The sequence below is a fragment of the Schistosoma haematobium genome, chromosome 1 (assembly GCF_000699445.3).
Source record: "Schistosoma haematobium chromosome 1, whole genome shotgun sequence".
Taxonomy (NCBI): Eukaryota; Metazoa; Platyhelminthes; class Trematoda; order Strigeidida; family Schistosomatidae; genus Schistosoma; species Schistosoma haematobium.
Genome location: NC_067196.1, coordinates 31,309,669 through 31,331,317, shown reverse-complemented (window position 1 = coordinate 31,331,317; position 21,649 = coordinate 31,309,669). Strand labels below are relative to the sequence as shown.

The 21,649-nt window shown below is 31.7% G+C and overlaps 1 protein-coding gene across 1 annotated transcript in view; it reads left to right on the top strand.

Moving 5' to 3' along the window:
* The window catches only part of CADPS2_1 (Ca -dependent secretion activator), an 80,486-nt gene that overhangs the window by 10,570 nt on the left and 48,267 nt on the right, over positions 1 to 21,649 (top strand). The window contains exons 4-10 of the mRNA XM_051215726.1: positions 21 to 98; positions 1,957 to 2,149; positions 4,663 to 4,992; positions 8,342 to 8,422; positions 10,212 to 10,478; positions 15,788 to 15,909; positions 18,913 to 19,027. Of these exons, the coding sequence (XP_051073710.1) occupies positions 1,970 to 2,149; positions 4,663 to 4,992; positions 8,342 to 8,422; positions 10,212 to 10,478; positions 15,788 to 15,909; positions 18,913 to 19,027 (1,095 nt within the window). The 5' untranslated portion in view covers positions 21 to 98; positions 1,957 to 1,969. The remainder of the gene's footprint in view (positions 1 to 20; positions 99 to 1,956; positions 2,150 to 4,662; positions 4,993 to 8,341; positions 8,423 to 10,211; positions 10,479 to 15,787; positions 15,910 to 18,912; positions 19,028 to 21,649) is intronic.

Genomic DNA, 21,649 nt, shown 5'->3' with positions numbered 1-21,649 from the left:
AATTGTAACTTACTGAAAAGAAAAACAATGATGTTTATATATACAGATGTGGATCAAAAAGAAGTTTTCATCTCTGTCGTGTCGTACCTTCTGTTGTGGTAAATCGGTGTTGTATGATTATATTTTTTTCTATGGTATTTTTAACCTTTCAAATGTCTGGTTTTTTTAAATATGTCAGTTATACTTTATATATTTAGTATCTCTTTTGAAATCGTAAACCCATAGTTGAACCCTTTATATGCTTTTGACGGGTACAAAAAGAGGACAAATCACGTCTACTGGATTTCATCACGTTACAATTCATATATAATATTCTAATCGTATCAAAAGTACTAAGTCGTGAATGACAATTTGTTTAGATATCCTACTTGATCGCTAAAAATAGATATACAAGCTGGATTCGTGTATGACTTACAAATCACCGCGCATACATCACAAAATAATATGGCAAAATAAATAAACTTAATCAAAGTGAACATTACCCATATGTTGTTTTATGTATAATGAACATTATGACTATTATCAATTATCCTTTTTAAATCATATTCTACTAACCACAACATGAATTTATTTACTTATATTAACTCAAAAACTATGTTTTAAAGATATAAATGTCTAAGCGAAACATCCTGATCTTATTCGTGTTTTGTTTTGAACAAGTTTCGCTTGTCAGTTGGATTGCTTAATTATATAACGTTATTATTTGTTTATCTCTTTCCCTTCCTCTCTCTTTCTGATCATGCTTTTTTTAAATTCTGTTTACTATTATCAATAATTAAGACAAAAGAATGATCCTAATAATAATAATAACAACAATAATAATATTAATCGAACGTATCACCTGACTTCCTCAATTGTTTTCCTTATTTTTTACTGTTTATTTTTGGACGGTCAAAGCTAGTGTGCATTAGCTAATATAGATTACTTGCCATGTATCAGTCAAGGTTATACTATGATATTTGATGTGTATATGAAATTATATGAATTATAGAAAGTGAAGTTCGCAGTCATAGATTGTTTTCTGATTAATCAATCAATTAGTTAGAAGAATCAGTTTGATGGCCAAGTGAATCTTGTGGGATAATCGATCATTATTATTTATGAGAATATTTATTAAAGTAATTTATGTAACAAATTATAATCCCAGTTTAATTTCGCTAATAATGTTATTATCAATAAAATTTTCAGTTCATTATAATCTTCGTAAGATTATATGGTCATAACATTAAACAGGTATTAATGAATGTACCAACCTTTCACATAAACAACAAAAATGAGGGATTATGAAATTAAACGGAAAATATATAAATAAAATAAGAAAATTAGGGGAGTAATCATGAAACTAAAAAGATCAGGATTCTGCCATGCATTATTTTACTTTTGTAATTGACTTAGATCAATAATCAGTGACTTAGTGAAGTGATATTTCATCTCAATTCATCTACATATTTTTTATAGATAGTTGCACATGAATACTCATTGAGTTTATCATTCAATACTTTTATCACATAATAATATTAGTAGTAGTATTAGTAGTATTACTGAGTTCTTCTTTTAATTGATCGACTTTCAGCTTCGCATCCAAATGAATTCACCGTTTGAAATTTTATGGTTTAATGTGCAGTTTGTTTATTGTTGTCATAAATAAATACTATTTCATCCAATGGTATTGAATGTTTTCATTTGAGTAGAAAATAGATTAAACTGTATATTTTTTAAAAAGGGGATTTACACAATAAAGTAGCAAGGCAATATATGATAAAGTTTTTTTTACTTAAATTGGATTCACAAAATCCATATACTTTTTTTCAGCTACATTAAATTCGATACATATATTTGTTTACACATATATATGGAGTAAATACAGAATTGAGTTGGTTCTAAGTTGATGTAGTACTGCTTAATTCCTATGTTGTTTATTTTTAATATATTTTCCCTCTTGTATTATTTTTTTAGATATGTCTTTGTAATGCGTTGCATAGCATATCCATTTTATTCCAAACCACCGACTGATTTAATACGTCGTTATTTAAAAATTACTAAGCAACAATTGAATACATTTAAAGAACGTTTTCAGGCATTTCTTAGTGGGGAATTAGATGTTGTCGGTGACGAAGCGTTTACAAATGCCATACAAAGTTATTATGAAGTGAGTATTATGTATTCAATAGGACAATTCAATTTTACATTTACACATTTTTATCAACAATGTTTGATTGGTTGATTAATTGCACACAGGTTCACGTGTTTCGTATTCATGCAAGCTTCAAAAATCCACTACTCATTCAGTAGGTAAGCATTTTGAGTTATTTAAACTCCTGCGATCATTACTTGGTTCCCAGTAGATTGAAAATAGAAAATACTGATGTTTATTTTTAAAAGCAAATCATTAATAAATATTCTTTCGGTTTGTAGTATCTTTAACCTTCAGTCACGTCATTTAGCTAACCGTATTCAAGTTTCTCATCGGAAGCATATATTTGCAAATGAAGTAGCGCTTCGTTTCTAATTTGTTTCTTCAGATTGATCAATTTGTGTATTGAGTTATCGCCTTACAGTACATAATAGCCAGTCGACCAACCAACCAATTCGGTAAAGACAGTGTAACTGTGTACTAGAATTAGAACTACATTGATGCCCTAATCAAAGAATGTAGGCTTGGTTCAGTTTCCCTTAAAAAATTTTAAAAGAAGTGTGAGTATTTTTTAAACAGTGATTTCATTTTTCGTCAACAAGTTTCTTAAGTTCAACTCTGAGCGAATCACAATTTTATTTGATGATATCAAAAAAGTGATCGTAGTGGAAGCTTCAGTGAATTGGATATTGTAATCGCATCCTGGAGCGCTTTATATTTGGGAATTTATTATAACTTTTGTATGGGCAGTCACATGCACTCATTTAAACAAAGGGGTTATTTTACCTTCTCACTTTTAGATTGATCTTATAACTTTTAAACAGTTTCTTCTAGTGTATCTCTTCGTGTGCTGGTGTTCATATAATCGTCGTCACTAAGCTATATGTGTGAATATCGTTTACCTATACAGCATAAATTGGTATTATGAATTGAGAAATGGTTGTTCTATTGAACTTGTAGGTTGAGCTGTTCATGAGAACAGAATGGTACAAAGTAATTGATTATTGGTCACATTATTATTAATGAATTTAAGGCGAAACAAATCGAAGTTTTAGTTTTGTCTATCCAGGTTATGATTATATCGAATAAAAGACACAAGGTACTGGGTATTTAGACCTAGTAGGTTGGTGTATAAAATGTTGGCGTTCGTAATGATAGGTACTGAGCTCGGGTGTCAGTGAAAAGATTAACACTGAAACACAGCTAAATCCAATTGATGCGTAAAAAATTAAGCGAAATAGCCGTCCTGAATACCATTGCTATTTATAGTCTAAATGTAATAGTAAGAAATATATGTTTTATGAATCATTTTAACATGATAATCTTATATTAGGTTCGGGTAGTTCGTTAAGTACCACTTATATGCTGGGAAAAAATATTGCACTATCCAATCTTCAACAATGTACTTCATTGTCACATTTCTTTTTTTTCATTTCCCTTTTATTTCTAAAAATATCATTGTCTATATTTGTGTTTCAACCTCACGCCGTTGTATATGTTTCTACTTGAATGTAACAGACAGAGAACCAGTTGTTACAGTTTTGTTGTATGGTATATCAATAACAGTCAATTGTTTGGTGAAATTTCGTTCATTTCAGTTGTATTGTTTCTGAAGAATCTGTCTATAAACTTGCGGATTAGTGATTAAAGCAGTCGGCTTTCAGTCAATCAGTCACAGATTTTCGAAACTTATTGCACCCACTTTTGTTTCGTTAGCTTGTTATTATTAGCTCTCATATGTTACCTATGACTCAAAGCTAGTGCATAAACATGGGGTTAGTAAATAATTTAACCTCGAGTAGAATAATATTATGCAATCATGGTGTTACGAGATATCTTTGTGGTGTCTTCAACGTTGTATGCATTTCATTTAAGTCGTAAATCAGTAGTTTCATTTGATGAGTTTTATTTACTATATGTGACTTCTATTAACTTGAACTGTTGATTTAAAGATTAATTTTTTCTTGTCAGTCTCATGACTTGCTGGAATCGACAGTTTATGTTCACTTGCAAATAGATTATTCATCTTATGTAGTTTATCATTCCTTAATTTTATCATTAATCACTTGTTGCTATTTAGATATGATTTAATTTTGTTTATAGATTGTAATTAGATATAGATATATAAGATGTTTAAAATAGCTTTGAGGAAAATGAAGATTTATTTTGTTTTGAAATGATCATTTTTTCAAAATGTGTTGAATTCACTGTGTCGTATGATAAATCAACATGAGTTAGTCAAATAGTTTTACTTTATTCTCATTATTTGATAAGATCTAATTGTATTCATTATTTAATCTTATTATTTTTAATGTGTGTTTAACAAGAGAAACTAATTATCTTGTTAGTTCTGTATTATTCTCTTTTCTTTTGATAAGAAGGAAGCTTGACTGAACTAATTGTATAATCAAAACGTTATATGTTTACTTAATGGGTGATTATTTATACTTTCACTATTAAATGAATGTTATTCTATACTAAGAATCCTTATTTCTATTATGGTTTTCTTTTCTGAAATTCATTAACAGGGATTTTTACATAGTGATCGTGTAGCTAGTATGGTTCGTGGCGGTGGTTGTTCAATGCATGATTTTCGTGAAGTATTTCGATTAAATAGTGAACACCGTGTACAGTTTTTACCAGAAATTGAAGGTTTGAATAAAGCAAATGTTGTCAGTGCCTGGATGGTAAAGTTTGATCAAATATGTCGTGGTGGTGCTGGACCATCTACGGTTTTACAAAAATTACAAGTTCCTCAACCTGAATTAGTGATGACTAAAGAACAATTGTATGAGTTGTTTCAAGCTACATTAGGAGTAAAAAAATATGAACATCAAATTTTGTACAATGCACTACAAGTGAGTTATCTCTTTATCTAGTGATTTTAGTAATTTAACGCAATGTATTAAGTTTTGAGTATATATATATCTTCAAAGCAGTGGAAAGGCTTACACAGTCCAGTAACCAACTACCTATATTTGAGTTTCATTCTAAAAGTTAGGAATAAAATACAGAGGTTTCATGGATAATTAATTATATTGATTTCACAGCTTGGATATTGTTTTTGGAACTGCACAGTCTTTCGTAACACTTTTGTTAATATCTCTTTGTAATGCCAGACAGTCTAATAAGAAAATTACTTCATGTTCTCTGACAAGTGTAAAATAATTTAACGGAAATCTCTGATTTTATTTCTCGTCAGTTTTTCATACACCAAGACTGACGATACTCCTGAGCTAAGCGAATAGCCTCCTTTATCACCTTCTTGACTCCTTTGTGTCAAGTTCGGCCTTAACATGGACTAGTTCTGATGCAATATTTTAAGTCTAAAAAGGAGAAAACATATTTTGAAATCCTTGGATTGCCATTTCACGCGTTTTGAAAACTCTGAATCCTGCATCTTCTCTATTTTCTTTCTCAGACTGAAACATTTTATAATCTGTTGATGGAATTTGTTCCTTTTTATTACAATATATTTAGCATTTTGTTTTTTTTGTTTTACCTGTATATGGTCACTTAAAGTTTTTGAATAAATGCATTAGTGTACGGCGTTTCACGTTATTATGTTACATTGTTCCACTTGAAATACTTTATTTCTCTATTAGTTTGCTGTTTTTCATGAATCACATAATTAAGAATCTTCGTTTCTTTAAATTCTTAATAGGAAATCTAATAAGTTAGTAAGTTTTTTCACTAAAAAATTAAGCCAATATTGAAAACGTTTTTGTGTACTAGAAATTCTACAGTTGATTTATGTTGTTTTTGTCGAAGTCATTATTCATTTGTCTCGGCTTCCCCCATCTTTTCCTCTTCAAATTATGCGCCTAAAGTGTTTAACAAGATGTATCGTTTATTCGTTATATATATATGACAGCAATAAACAGAACTCACACATCTATCTAAATTCTAACACAGGTCTATGCAAACATAATTCATCATATCATTTTAGTAAAAAGACATTGTTTTTCAGAATAAATATAGACTGTTTATTTTTCATTTTTTTGTCAGATATCTTATTTTGTCGTTGTGTACTCAGGTGATAAGTTTATTTGTTTCGGAAATATAGTATCGTAAATGAATGTCTATGTATGTGTTTGGGATTTGCAAGCGTACAATTTAATCTTAGGAAAAACCTCTTAAGAAGACATTCTACAAATAATTCTTTCTTTCCGTAGTGTAGAACTTTATAAAGTTTATTACGTGCAATTATATTCAGTAACTGAATTGTATCCAGCTTTGCTTATCTTTTTCCACATTCTAACACAAATTTTAAAATGAAGAGAATTTCAAAATAAAGTAATATTTTCGGTTTTTTTTAATTGTTTATCACTTTTAATGCGAAACAGTAAGAATTTCCGGTCTTGGAAACAGTTATAAATCAAGTTTTGAGGCATAGTTGTCATCATGAACTGGATAACTGTCTGGTCTTGGTTATGTTGCTTGAAAACAGCACCAACTCAATACTTTAAGCGGGACCGAACTATAAACTTTCAGCGATAGCAAAAAACAAGAGATTTCCCGGCTGTTGTGTTAGAATTCAGTTATTTTTGTTTCCGAATTCAGTTAATTTGCGACATATTGGTAAACAATAGTATATTATTGTCCATGCTAACTTTTTCATATCCAACATTGTTAAATTTCCATACTCATAGCATCTCACCAGGGCTTCAAGAATACACTTGGCGTTAGTTATACTGGTGAATTCATGGTTATTCTTTAGATGGATGGTTCGTAAAAATTTGTTCTATTCGAAAATGGATTTCATCACGAGCTGATATAAGTTTAAGCGACACTATGAGCCGCTGTGAGACACTATGAGAATACCGGATAACTTTTTAGTCCTGAGGCTGATTGCTTTTATTCTATGATGAACACATTTTTCAAATCGAACATATTTTCATTGAGCATTTGTCTCAACAAACAATATGAATAAAGTTTAAAACTGTACAACAAATACTACTCATAAGTTAGAGTGATCGTGATCTGTTTTTATCGTTAATAAAGCTTAATGGTTATGTTGCATGCAAGAATCGACAAAGCAATAATTTATCGTAGATGTAAAGAATTGAGTTAAAGGTATTGCTTTTACTAATCGAAGAAGGTTAAGACAAAATTCATGTATATCGCTTTGCAATATGGATGTCAACAAAGCATCTGTAGGTTCTTTATTCCATTTTTGTCTTGAGATAAGCATACCCTGTGAAGTTAATGACTGTCGATCACTCTTCTTTTGTGTTAAAATCAATCTCTTACTTTTTGCTATTCGTTCCACTTTTTTGATGGCCTAATACAATTGGGTTCCTTTAATACTACCACGTAATTGTTAGAAAATCATCTTATTTAGATTGTTTTGAATTGATTTTGGTTCTTTTGTTTTCTTTAATTAGCAGAATTAGTATCAAGTATTTTGTATAGTCATATTCACGGTGCGTATACATGACCTCGCCTCGCGAGATTCGAAGCCAGGACCTATCAGTCTTGCGCGCGAGCGCTTAACCACTGAGCCGGCACCCAACGGTGTTAAGTAGATGCGCACTGACTAGGAGTCCCACAATGGGACGAAACGACCGTCCAGTGCTTCTAGGTTTCCCATGGTGGTCTAGCTTCAATCGGCTCATGATCTCAATCATTGAAATTAACTACAAAATGTTTAGAAAGTGATTGTGTTAATTCAATACCTGGTGTTCGTTTTAGCTTTACACCGTTAGTTTGGTCTTCTAAGCTGTTGATTAACTGACTGTTTGCTTCATGTGTGTCTATTGGTGATCGTACTCAAGTGCTTTTTGAAATTTTCGTGTATAGGCCTCTGTATCGTATGCTAAAGCATAATTAGCGAAATTAATTGTTTGTAAGTTTTCCTTCCCATTAGTTACCGCTTTGCACGTAAAAACCTAAGATGAAAGACTTTTTAATTATTGTCGATGCTTTCATTGGTTTTGTCAAAGTTCAATATTTTTCGAATTTTTGTCAAACTATTCATCAAATATTCAAAACTTTATTTCTGTTTACCTATACTTTTGTGATAATTCATTGAAGTTTCCTTTTTGATTGATTAAGACTATGGGAAATCGTTAAGTCTGAATGCTTTTCTTTACATAAATTAATGTGTAGTTCAATCAGATATTTTATTTTTTTTTGAAAAGCACAAGTCGTTTTTATCATTTATTTTTTTGCTTTTTCATTATGTTTATGTTTTTTTCTAAATAGTTAGACAATGCTGATGAACAAGCTGCTCAAGTTCGTCGTGAATTAGATGGACAGTTACAAGCAGTTGAAGAGTTGTCTAGAGTATGTGATAAAGATTATAATTTTTATTAGAATAGATTAATGCTTATAAATAGAATGATTGATTTTTATCATTTTTACTGTTTATGAGATTATTCATTGAATTATTCATAAATCATTTAACTAATTTAATAAAAGAATTAGTTTATCTTTTAATTTAGCTCTCTTTACAAAAGAAAATCACATTCATGTGTACTGTTTCACTGTCACATTTGATCAACTATAGAAACATGTCCTCCTAATATATTTTTTGTCATGTTAGATTTTAAAAAGAATATAATTTAACAGAATGTAAGAGAAAATTCAATGAACAGAATAACAAACAAACATTCAAAAACCCCTGACTATTCGGTACAGTTCTTAGGATACCATTACTCTATAATCATTCATCTCAGTGTACTACTAGATTGCTAAATTTTTTGACAGTTGATGTATTTGTCTGTTTATGTATTTTCTTATATTAACGTTTGATAACTGTCCAAAGTGTAGGGGAAAAGATTTTATACTTTTTTTTCAATTTAAAGTTCATCTACATTCATGTTTGTTTCTCCTGTTCTATGCATTGTATGTGTATGTGTTTAAATAATGGTTATACATTCCTTTTTATTCTATTTAAAATAATCTACTAACTTCGCTTTATATACATTTTCTGTCTTGTATACACTTAATAATTTCCGTAGGATTCAATTTAATCTAATACTTGGATTATTCATTTAAGTGTTTCACAGTGTTTTATTTATCAACAATTCGTTTACTGTTAGTTAGATGTTTTAAACTTTATATTTTTTATTGCTATGATGATGATTATTAAGTCATTAATTGAGAAATGTAATTCTCATTGTTTAGAATTTTTGTATTTCATTCTTTCTTTTCTACGTGTATCACATATCATAATTATGTGTTATTGAAGTTGATTTTTTCCCTGGAATTGTTCATAATTAGAATACCAGATGTTATTCTGTTTGTTCGTAGTAGGGTTTCTATCTCTGTTTACATTATAAAACAAATATTAGGAGGATAAAATTATAGATTATTGGATCCATCTAAATAACTAGATATAATCTAACAAATCAACTGGAAGTCTTTAGTAGACAATTCAAGTTTTTTTTAACGTTGGGATCTGATTCACTTGTTTGGTAGTTATTGCACTGATGATAGATCAAAAGACATTTAGAGTAGAGAATTAAGTATACCGGTTAACTTGGCTGTTTAAATATTATGAATAATTTATTAATATTTCCAAATGACGTGTCAACTGAGTACCTTGTGAGAACAGTTTTATCAACTTCAAGCCTGAATTTTTCTAGGAGCTTAAGTAATTTTATTTCGGATTTGAATGAATTAAACTGTATTGACTAATAACTGACAAGTGACTAATATCTCATTTGTGTAGTTCTTTGGTGCTGATCATCAGAAAATTTGCTTACTCCCAACTGGATATATGGTTTGGCTGACTTGGTCGTTAATTAGTTTGTTATCTGGATAAAGATTATTGGTGAACAGTTGTATTCTTAAGGAATTTTTCTGAGACTATGCTTGTTTGATTACTCTGCACTTATTATGGCATGATGTGCAGTTTTACTACAGAATCATCAATAAAAATTTAAAATAATCTAAATAGCTTCATTAACTTATTGAAGTTTTTATCTTTGTCCGATTGGGCATCTCACTACTTGTATAAAAATTAAACTAATATTTCTTATATTTGATTGATTTTCAGTATTTTCTTCATTGGCATCAATTACTTTATTAATTATGTCTGTACTTTCTTGTCTCTGTTTTTGTACTTTAGAGTCGCCAATTTCCTCGATTAGTTGTAAAAAATATGGAAAGTTTATATGTAGATGAATTGCGTAAAATGGTTGGTGAATTAATGCTTCGATTAGAGTCTGTTCCAGTGGCAAGAGGTTCTAGTAGCTTTCAAAAATTTAAAAAAGTTAGCCGCTCACAAAATTCTGGTACAAATTCACCTAGTCTTCCTTATAAAGAACATAATGATGAAATTAATGAGTTGAACTTCAAGAACAAATTGGGTATTCAATTAAGTTTTTCAGTTGAGGTGAGTTTTATTGTTGTTCATCTTAATATCAAGTGAATCATTCAGACATGATCAACATAGTGCTTGACACAAATGTTCTTTGACCTAACGTGTTAGTACGAGGAGATGAAATTAATCAGCCAGTCACAATGTAGAATCTGTTGCGTGTATACATCAGTGCAAGTTGCCGTGTTCCATTAGAGCAGAGAGATGAAATTGTCAGGCCAAATCCCAGAATAGTATAGGTAGTGACAGTATCACTGGTACTAGGAAATATTTAGCATCAAAGATACGATTCGAGAACAAGTAAATTAGTAAAATGAAAACAAAACAATTTATCAGGAATTCAGAAGCTTAGAATTTTGGAGAAGACATAGAACGGATGTACCTGTGCCATTGTAAACGATTTTGAGCCATATCATTCAAAGTCTTTAACCATTGTGTACGATATTCACGTGACCTCTACCAGATCGTCTACACCTATTAATATGGCTAAGTCCAATTGTCAGTGACTTCATGGAATGATGCCATGTTTTGGTTTGGCCTCCCTTACTTTTCTTCCACCCTACTCCTACAACGGAAAACATCCTCTATCGAGGTAGGCGGTGGTTGAACATATATGATAAATGTCTCAAATACTTCATTTGATCAAGATTTATTACCTCCCCAATCGATTTCTCATCTTTAATTAGTACTTTATTCCTAACCTAGGCATTGGTTATACCGTGGTCCCAAAATACACGAGTAATGCTTCGAAGACACCTATGGTCGAATACCAGTAACCTACGAATATCCTCTGTTCTTAATGACCATGTTTTACATCCATAAAGTAGAGCGGAGCGAAGTTCTGCATAGTAAACGTCCTATGGTTGACAGACGGATATCTCGCTTACACCACAAGTGATGCAAGTTGTCGAAAGGCAATCAAGCCTTCTGAATCCATGCTGAGATTTTATCAGCCACTAGATTATTAGGACTGATCATACTCCAAAGATAAGTGAAGCGCTTGATACGTTCAACTGCTTCATCCCCATCACTAATTCGGGATATAACACAAGCCAATCATGAATTAGCATTTTACGTTTAGAGGAAGAGAACCGCATCCCAAACATGCTTGCCTTGTTACCTTAGGTGGTCAGAATATCATATTCATCAAACCAAACTCTATCATTTGAGTATTGTAAGTCAAAAAATGACTCTCCTGGTAGGAGCTCAACCCTTGAAAATGAGACGATGAGACTGTTGTCTCTAAAAGCATGTCTATGACGAAGTTAAATAAAAATGGGGAAAGCGAACAACCCTGATAAACACCTTGAAGTAACCAATTCTGACAACAGTTCACCATAAGTTGACTCGACCATTAGTGTTCGAGTAGGGATCCTGTACATGGTTGGTGTTCTTCATCGGTACGTGTTTCAATGATAGATACTAACACGGAATATCATGACGAATACTCTCTTAAAGTCAATGAATACAACTTTAGTCGGACGTCGAAAAGTATGTCTCTGTTCCAGAGCCTGCCAAAGAATGAATATCTGATCCATACATTCACCCCCAGGACTGCAACCAACCTAGTTTTGCCTCCATAAGCTCTAGTTAGATTTCGAAGTATTATTGAGACTATCATTTTAGACATTATATTAGTTAGACTGATTCCTCTGTGATTGTCACAAAAAGTTTTTTGTTCTTTCTTATAATCTGGGACGATCAGCAATCGAGATCAGCCAGTTCCCAGATTTTTGGCTAAGATCTTAGTTAATCTGACTAATCTGAGTCTAAAACTGTTCTCCAGGATGAACGACAGTCTTCTATCTAGTCCCTCCAACGGTAACCGATAGTAATTTGATATATGTAAGTCCATCGATGAGTCGATTGTAGAGGCTTCCACGTCAGATGATGTTTCTCCTTATGTTTGAAGTTGGTGTCTGCCAGAAATAGTAGATTATCTAGACAGAGTTACAACAGACGGCAGCTATTATCTGTTCGGTTAGCTGCAACACAGTAAGATCCACCTAAGTGCCTTTAGGTTTGGTTTAGTTTACCTACTTGAGTATTAAAATCACCTTCCATTATTACTACGTCAGAGGGTTTGGTTTGTTTCAGTCAGTCAGTCAGCTACAACGTAGGACCAGGCACATATATACATCAGTCCAAGTTGCCGCATCTAATTAGCACAATGCGATGTACTCCAAATTCATAGAAGTAGTTAATTCAATGATGGTAATATATAAAAGATAAATGGTATATAAGGACATAGTACAGGAAGAGAGAATTAGTCCGTAGAAAGAGAGATATGAAGCGATTTTAATCTCTTAGTTTAAGGGGAGACAGAGAGTGCATACACCGACGCCATTGTGATCGATTCTGAGCCATGTCACCCAGAGTTTCCAACCATTGCTTACGATAGTCGCGCGGATCATAACTAAGTAGTCTGCATCTACCAACATGGCTCAGACTAGAAGATAGTGACTTCAAGCACTGATGCCACATTTTAGTTTGGCCGCCCCTAAATTTCTCCCAAACATCCCCAACACTAGTCAGCATTGTGAGTCGTGATAATCGGTGTTCAGGCATACGCAGCACGTGTCCCAACCATCTCGGTCGATGAAAATTCACAACCTCACCAACTAATTTACCATCATTCCCTCATATCCTACGTTTAACCTCATTATTACTTACCCGGTGATCCCAGAAGATGCGAGCAATATTTCCAAGGCGTCTATGGTCAAATATTAGTAACTTACGAGTATCTCCTACTCTTAATGATCAGGTTTCGCAGCCGTAAAGTAGAACAGGACGACCTGATGCACAGTACAATTGTCCCTTGATCGATAGTCGAATATCTCGTTGTACAATTTAAAAATGGCCCAGTCAGAGATATCGTGGTTGCTGGCAAAATGCAGCGAAAAGAATGTACATTATTTCGATGTCGATCTACTGGACTGTTAACATCTAACTGGCGATCACTCAATATTTATCATCAGTATCGACCAAGAAGTGGGAAACGGAAACTTGTTGAAATACTTTGTGCTGATGATTCTGTATTGCACCAAAAATATTATATTGAATAAAGTTGATAATAATAATAATAATAAAGTTCACACTTAATTTCATTCAAGTTGAAATAATTGGGAGCGTCGGCATAGAAAAAGAAGAGGCTATAGTATCTATCCCTATCTTTTTCAAGTTGTTACTGTCCCATTTAGTCGGACAGCGCACAAGAGACCATTTTTTGGAATCCAGCCTTACAGAACCAGTCATACTTTTGAATTTAATGTTATACCTACACTAAAGAGATCAAGGGGAGTAACAATGAGGTCTCCAGATACTCAAAAGCTAAATCGTGCCGGTTCTAGCTACTGACAAGGTGAGGTCAAATGAATTAATGTACTTAGATCCTGTATGATCATTTCGGAGATGCAGCATAAACCGATGGCGCGAGTCTCTAGATTCTTAGCTAAAGAAGCCTGTTATCCTATCTGATACAAGGTTCAAACAATAAAGTCTACAACGTGTAGTTTAAAGAGTGGTTTCAGTAGACTAAGAGTAACATTTCGTGATCTCAATTCATTAGTATTGGTAGCGCGTCGTGATAAATATGTCCAAGAAGTGTTAGTTGTGGGGGTCGAAGAATTATTTAAGAGGTGAGGGAGGGATTGGTCATCAGGAAGATGATCTCGCATGGTGATGGTGTTATGAGGTTGTTTGTCACTTCCAAGCTACCTACACCGTGGGAGGATATTTCTTCTTAAGACACCTGGAAAGGAAGCTGAACTATTGATGATCTTAGTGATCTGGGAGCGTGACCGCAGAGCCCAAGGGACAACTAATTGAGTTCGGTCGCTCACAGCCTTTTTATGGGAAGTTTTAAATGTGTTAGCTCTGCACTTTAAAAGGTCTTACTGTTGGAGATGGAAGGTCAGGTATGACATTTTGGGGGATGGTCTCTTCTAATTCCTTCCTTTTGTTGCGAGAAAGCAGTATCATTGCAGATGTTGGTTATCAGAGGGAAGCACTTTACTGTTATTGAAGGATATGGATAATTTCAATTCACTTGTGAACCACCATTGTGGTTTCTTTTTTTTCAAACTCATCTTTAACATCCCTTATCTTTAGACGCTTGTGTTTACCCTTTATGTCAAAATAGATATCATTTCCCTTCCTTTCTCATCTTTCTAATTACCTCTTTCCATCTGTTATTGTGGAAGCGTGGCATAGTCGGCGTGTACATAAATGTACAGTTTTAAAATAGTTAAATTCTAGTTAAATAAATAAACTTTTTTGTTTTTAACGATTATCTTTCTTCAACTACAAATGAAATTGCACCGTCATTAGTAACACCAGACCTATAGTAATAATAATAATGATAGTAACAATAAAAATAGTCATGGTCATAATCATAATAATAATGATAATGATTTCTATACTTTTACTCTATATTTCTTTTGCTTTTTATTTTGCTTTCGTTATTATTATTTCTGCTGTTGTGCTTGTTGCTGTCATTGATCTCTATTTATTAATTTATTCAAATGATTTATTCGGTGGAAAATGATAATTTTGTTTCCTATTCATCTTACAATATAGCTACATAAATTAGGTTACTTGAATAGATTAAAACACATACACACCCATACTTTCACGCAAATGTATATATATGTCCTAATAGTTGATTTCTTAAAAGTGTACTTTTAAAATCGTTTTTTAAGTAGTGTTTAGACTAATTCGGCAGCGAACCTAAGCACAAATTCGCTTATTCGGGTTCGAGGCATGTTTTAGTGTGAGTTTTATTGATAATATACTTTTAAACAAACTGAAATAAATACGGCATCTTGGATCGATGTTTCCGCTTGTGTACGATTTCCTGATTTGTGTTCTATTTGCATCGGTTTATGTACATTTATTGATGATTATCAGGATACTCCTGGTAAGGTTAAGTAACAGGAGTTGACTAAGTTTTCGATAATCGAGCTGGTAAATGTTTCTCGATCACTTTTTGATAGCCATTTAGAATAACACTGTAAAATTGGTTTAGAAATAGAACACTTCGTTTAGCCGGTACAACCTGCTGCATAAGAGTAAGTAAACCGATAGATTTACATCGAGGTCGATTCAAATAAAGTGATACATCATTTGATTGAGACTTTCGCCGCTGTTATTCATGTTCAAGGAAACCTATAATCTATATTCATAAATAACAGTAGCTGATCAATAGTCTTTTTTCCGGGGCTACTTAATGTAATATAAATTTGAGCTTTTATTGCAACAGTGTTACTTTTTCCTGTTAATATCTGTTTAATCTGGTCATTTTTTGTTGTTTTGATTACTAACAGATTGTTGTTGGTCAAGTGAAAAATCTGAAACATCTACCAACCAATAAAATGGTTTATTGTACCATGGAGGTTGAAGGTGATGCTCGATTACAAACTGATTTAGCTGAAGCTGGGAAACCAGTGTAAGTTGTCAGCAATGAATAAATAACTATTTGCGTCCTTAATAATTAATTATTGTACTAAAATGATTTTGTAGAGATTTATTACAGTTTACAGGCGATATTCTTCTCATTAACCTTAATCACTGATTAAACAGTTTCAGTACATTATAGATAAATGTATATATTTAAATAAGCAGTAGTCAAGTTCATTTATTATATTATAATATATATCTTAAAATTGTTATCTAATCATATACAGCAAGGACGTTTTTAGTAATAACATTTTTACTTTGACTTTTTTTTTGAAATTTAGTGTCGTAATTAAATTATAAATATCCTTAAACTATTGATCAACGTAGTTTTGTAGATTGTTTTTTAACTGGAGAAGGGTAAATGTTTCTTTGCCTAATTCATCTTTGTGTATTATTTTCAATATCTAGGATATTTTCTTACCTCTTGAAATCTATATACTTGATGTACTTTCAGTTTTCCCCTTCATTGATTTTTTTTCATTTTAAATTCCCATTATCACATTTTCTCTATGAATGTTGTCTTTTTTCATTATCTGTTATTTTTCCAGAAATATTTTACCCTATTCAGAGCAAACAGAGAGAAAATCATATTTCAAGGTCATCCTGTATCGTTTTTTTTTGTTACTCTCAAATCAAGATTTGTTTTCATTATTGTTATTTATAGTGAGAATGTGAATAGAGGCGGAGAGTGTGTTTGAAATAAGGGCAAATATCTAAATACAATATTTTAATTTATTTTATAAAAAAAAACAAGTTTAAAGAGAATCATGTAAAGGAAATATATCTTTGATCAACTCAGCTGATTAAAAGGTGTATTATTATAGAACTACAGTAATGTAGAAATAGACAGGTGAATGAATAGGAATGAAATTTTAATTGTAGAAAGTAGCATATTGCCGACTGTGTACCTTGTGTTGATTGATTGTGAATAAAAGGTATATGATTGTTGAGATTTCATTTTTTTTGTTTCTTTTTAGTGGTTTATCATGCACTTGAACGATTTCGTCTATTTAATTCTAGTCAATTCTCTACAACGAATATTTGTGTGGTTAACTTGCATAGTTATCTATCAAATTTTGTCTAGCTTGTCATTTGCTTTATGCTTTTACCTTTTAAGTACATTGATGTCCGTAAAAATGTATATAAATAAGCCTAAACTTTTCAGTCGTTGTGAATTTGTGGAACCATATTTCTTTACTCTAGCCGTTTGCTTAGTCGTTGGAAACTCCTAATCGTAGTTTGCTCATCGCTAGATTATTATCTATTTACGTGTTGGTTATTTTGTTATATTCACATTATTTACAAAAATTCAAATTGGTTATTTTCTTTTATTATTTTGTCATATAAAAACAAACGTTCACGAAATTACAGTGAATTTGACTCACCGTATTCTTTTGAGATCATATGTGGATGATCCAAAAACATCTGAAAGATAAAGATGGATTAATTCAATTAACTCGAGTATAATAAAACTATGGCGTCAACATTGTATATGTTCAGATTGTTATATTTGTGAAGATTATGAGCGTACAAATCTCATAGTATGATCAGACATGAGAAGTGTTAGATCACCATGAACACTGAAAAGAAAAATGTACACTTGTATTACATTGTCTTTCTTGTTCCTTTTTCACAATCGTAACATACAGCGAAATACATTACTGTAATGTTGTAGTAGATTTTTTACGAGTAAATCGGCATGTTGTAGATTATCCTGTTGTTATTACTCTTCACTGTATTTCGATTTATATTTTTTGTCTTTGTGCATCCTATGCGGATTGCCTCAATGTAGCCATTACGATACAAGATATCTAGAATAAATTTTCTATAGCTAGCAGTAGAATTTGATGTGCGCGCCTCATCATATTCGGGACTCATCAGCTGGATGTATCTGTATTCTGATATTGATATTTAAATCAGGGCGATCCTTATCGGATATACATATCTCATTAAAGACCGATCGAGATTCAGTCTCTAAACTACCAATAAGATACGTTAAGCGCTTTTTATCAGTCATACTATAGGGAAAAACCGTATACTATGTAGAGATTATGTTAATTTTTAATCAACACTAATTTAAGTGTTGATATCGTTATTCCGTGTTTGATTAGTCGGTTGATTAATTTTACCGTTGTTTTTATTTTGGCAAAAACCAATTTCACAAAATAAGTATTCTATGCCTTTGGGATAAAAAACAGTGCTGTATAAAAAATAAATGAAATTAGTGTTAGATTTTATGAAAGGAATTAAGAGAGGAAGAGTAATGAAAATAAAACAAGATGGAGAAAAGTAATTTTAATAACTCTAGTGAACACGGTTGATTAATTATTGACTGATGTTTGATGAACAACAAGAAATTATGATTGATTTTCTTTCAAATATGAAAGTGTTTTGATAGAAATAGGGTGACTTGTCTCATAGGGTTATGCTCTGGGTAAGGGAAACCTTGGAAACACATTCAAAGTTAGTTAAAACTTTTAGTTTGAATACGTTTTTGTTATACAGGGAAAGTAACATTTATTGGGTACTCTCAGTCTCTGTTTCGGTCTAAATTATTAAATTTATAAAGTAAAAAGATGTGAATTTTTGGGAAACACTGTACAGGAAGTGTTGGTCTTATTCAGGCAGTAGGTTCATATATGAAACCAAATACATTTTCATAGTTATTAATAACAATGTAAATTTTCTCTGGTCTATGCTAAAACACGACATTGAATCGTAAGTAAATTCTTCTGCTATTCGACTATGTTGCTTTAGTAAGCTTTGGGTTTAACGAATTCCGTCGTTTTACTGGGTTAAAAAAATAATCACTGTTTCAAGCTTGATCTGTTAGTTTAGTCATTTATCATCCTCGAACATGTTAATTTTAATCTTGCTATATGTACATTGATTAAATTTTTTAGTGCGAAGACTTACAATGTTCACCATCAATAATAGTTACCATACTTTGTTAAGGGACAGAACAATTTTTTCCCATTTTTTCAAACTTCAGGTGGGGTACACAGGGTGATTTTTCAACTAATCAACCTCTTCCTACAGTCAAGGTAAAATTGTATGCCGAAACTTCTGGACTTTTATCACTTGATAGCGGCAAAGAGTTGGGTCGCGTAAGTTCGCCGTTGTTTATTATCTACGAATATAACTATTGAGGACAATCATTTTATTTGAAGGTTGAATTCTTTCGACCTCTTGTTATGTTTAAATTGATATATTTTTGCTACCTAAATTATTTGAAATGGGTTTTAATTTATACAGCTCAAAAATTAGTGTTTCGAAGAAATTTAACTTTGAACTGAAGTTCAACTTGTTGTTTCTGGCAATGCTTTTTAAAAACATATTGATAGGGTCTAGAAACGTTTCATTTAGAACGATTACTAGTATTATGATATTGGAAAATACTAGGAATAATAACATTGGTCCTCAATAAATCTGCATAACTTTCTCAGCTATCATTTTTCCCGCTTAAAATTTTTAAAGCTTCATGCTGAACATTCGATTAGTCTTGGAAGTTAAATTGTTGGAAAATAAATGGTTAATAAAATATCTATACATGTAACGCTGATCTTCCAGGAATTACAAGCTTGAAGGTCACTTTTTTAGGGTAATCCTTTAGATCTCAGTCACCTTTTTCAACGTAAACACCAATGAATGATGCTTGTTACAAACTATTCTACTAAGCCATTAAACATGGTTTTTTAAAGAGTAATAATCTTTTTTTTCAGAAACTGTCAAATTCTTATGTACATTCTATTTGAATACGATATTAAGTAAGAAATGGGCGTTTATTCTTTAAAATGTGTTCGTAATTTTATAGTCCCGTTGAGTCTCTAATTCTATGATGTAAGATCTGTGTTGTTAAGTTTCTTCGTACTATTTTAGTTACGGGTGTAGAAAATTAATTTTGGAAGACATTATCGATCTGAATCAAAGAATCTGTGTTACGTGTATATTTACATCTCGTTTATAGACCTACTTTATACCAAATTAGTATTTAATTGCGAAACAGTAATTACCGTTTCTCAGAGCGCACTCATATTTTTATTGTTCTGATTGTAAGCAATCCACTGTTCATCCTTCTTCAGCTTCTTGTTTCATTGTTTCTCGTTAACGTTTCTTCGTTTTGGTCAGATTGTGTATGTGGGCCGATTTTTTTCGGAGCCGTTTTTTTCATTGACTGAATCTTCATGGATCACTGAGCAGTTGCCTTATTTAAGTAAATATTCTAAGTCTATTATGAAACAATATCTCTTGAGTACTCTCTAGTTCTCAGTAATTCTTTAACTGATAAGATTTCATGATGAACACTTGCAGTTAATTGGTCTTTTAAGTAATTGGGTTCTTTGTTGACTTTTTTTATATTACATAGTTTATCTTAATTATTAAACTTCTGCAGTAAATTATAGTTATGAATAAATCATGTAAAACCGGTAACCTGCAACTTACTTTCACATATACTTGTACAAATGCAATGCCCTAGAATTAAAATACGCTACTTACTCGTCCATCAATATGTGCTTTACATTTTGTTATCAATTACATCTTTTATTACATTTTTTAGTCAAATTAACACAACATATACGAGTGTGAATAAACATATGCTCTAAATCTACTCATCTTGTAAGGACCAACCCTTTTCAAATAAGTTGTAATTTATTGTCAAATTCTACATCCATTCTGTTCTTTTGGAATAGTGGATATTTCAAATGAAAGCAATAGAAACAGTTAACCCTTTTATTCCTAAATGTGGATGGTGTAATAAAAAGACGAAGATCAGATGAAGAAAATGAGATATCCTCATGCAATACGCTTTGACTAATTGAACCATATATTTACAAATAGGAGACTTATTATATGAAAATGATGAAATGTTGAACAAAGTGTTGATTTGTTATATAATAAAATGTAAGTATACTACATTAGGGTTTAAAATGAACCAAGGATTTGTAGGATGCGTGCAAGGTGAGAAAACGTTTACTTTTAATAACATTAAAAAGTTTTAAATATACTTAATTACTGGAGCTTCCTTAAACATCGAAATGTCCCTTTGATAGTTTCTAAATAAAGATTTAATATATATTTAAACGCTAACCGTTTAACATCTCTCAGATCTTGGTTGTAGGAGTGCACTATTGTCTATCCCTTAACCTCATCCGATATTATGTAAAATAAGCTTACAGCTATTACGTCAACTTTTTATTACCTCTATCTGTATCACTCAAATGTTCTTGCTTACTTGTGCTTGTAAAAGTCATGAGATTCGACGTAATCATTGATGAACTGTTGAAGTCTATGTGAAACTAGTGATTTCTCAGTTTTAGTTACAATAGGTGTGGTTATCTAATATATTTTCCTGTCTGCTCTTCTCAAAATTATAGTATTTACCTCCTGTTTGTATAATGAGTTCATGTTAACTTTTTTTCAAGAAGAGAGCATATGAGAAGTTTAATCAAATGTAGGTTGTTACAAAAGTCATATCCTGTGATACTAAACAGAATACACAATATTTATTACTGATAGTCATGTATCGCGCCAAATGAACTGAACTACACAGTATCAGATGAAAGAAACTGAGAATTCTTAAAGTTTAAAACCATTCAAAATGTTTTTAAGTCGTTCAAGCAAAATATACTATATACTCACCTTCAGTTATAATCTTATGTTCAACCCTTGCCGATGAAGTGATTGTGTACCAGAAATCATACATAGCCCTTAACAATATTATATATATA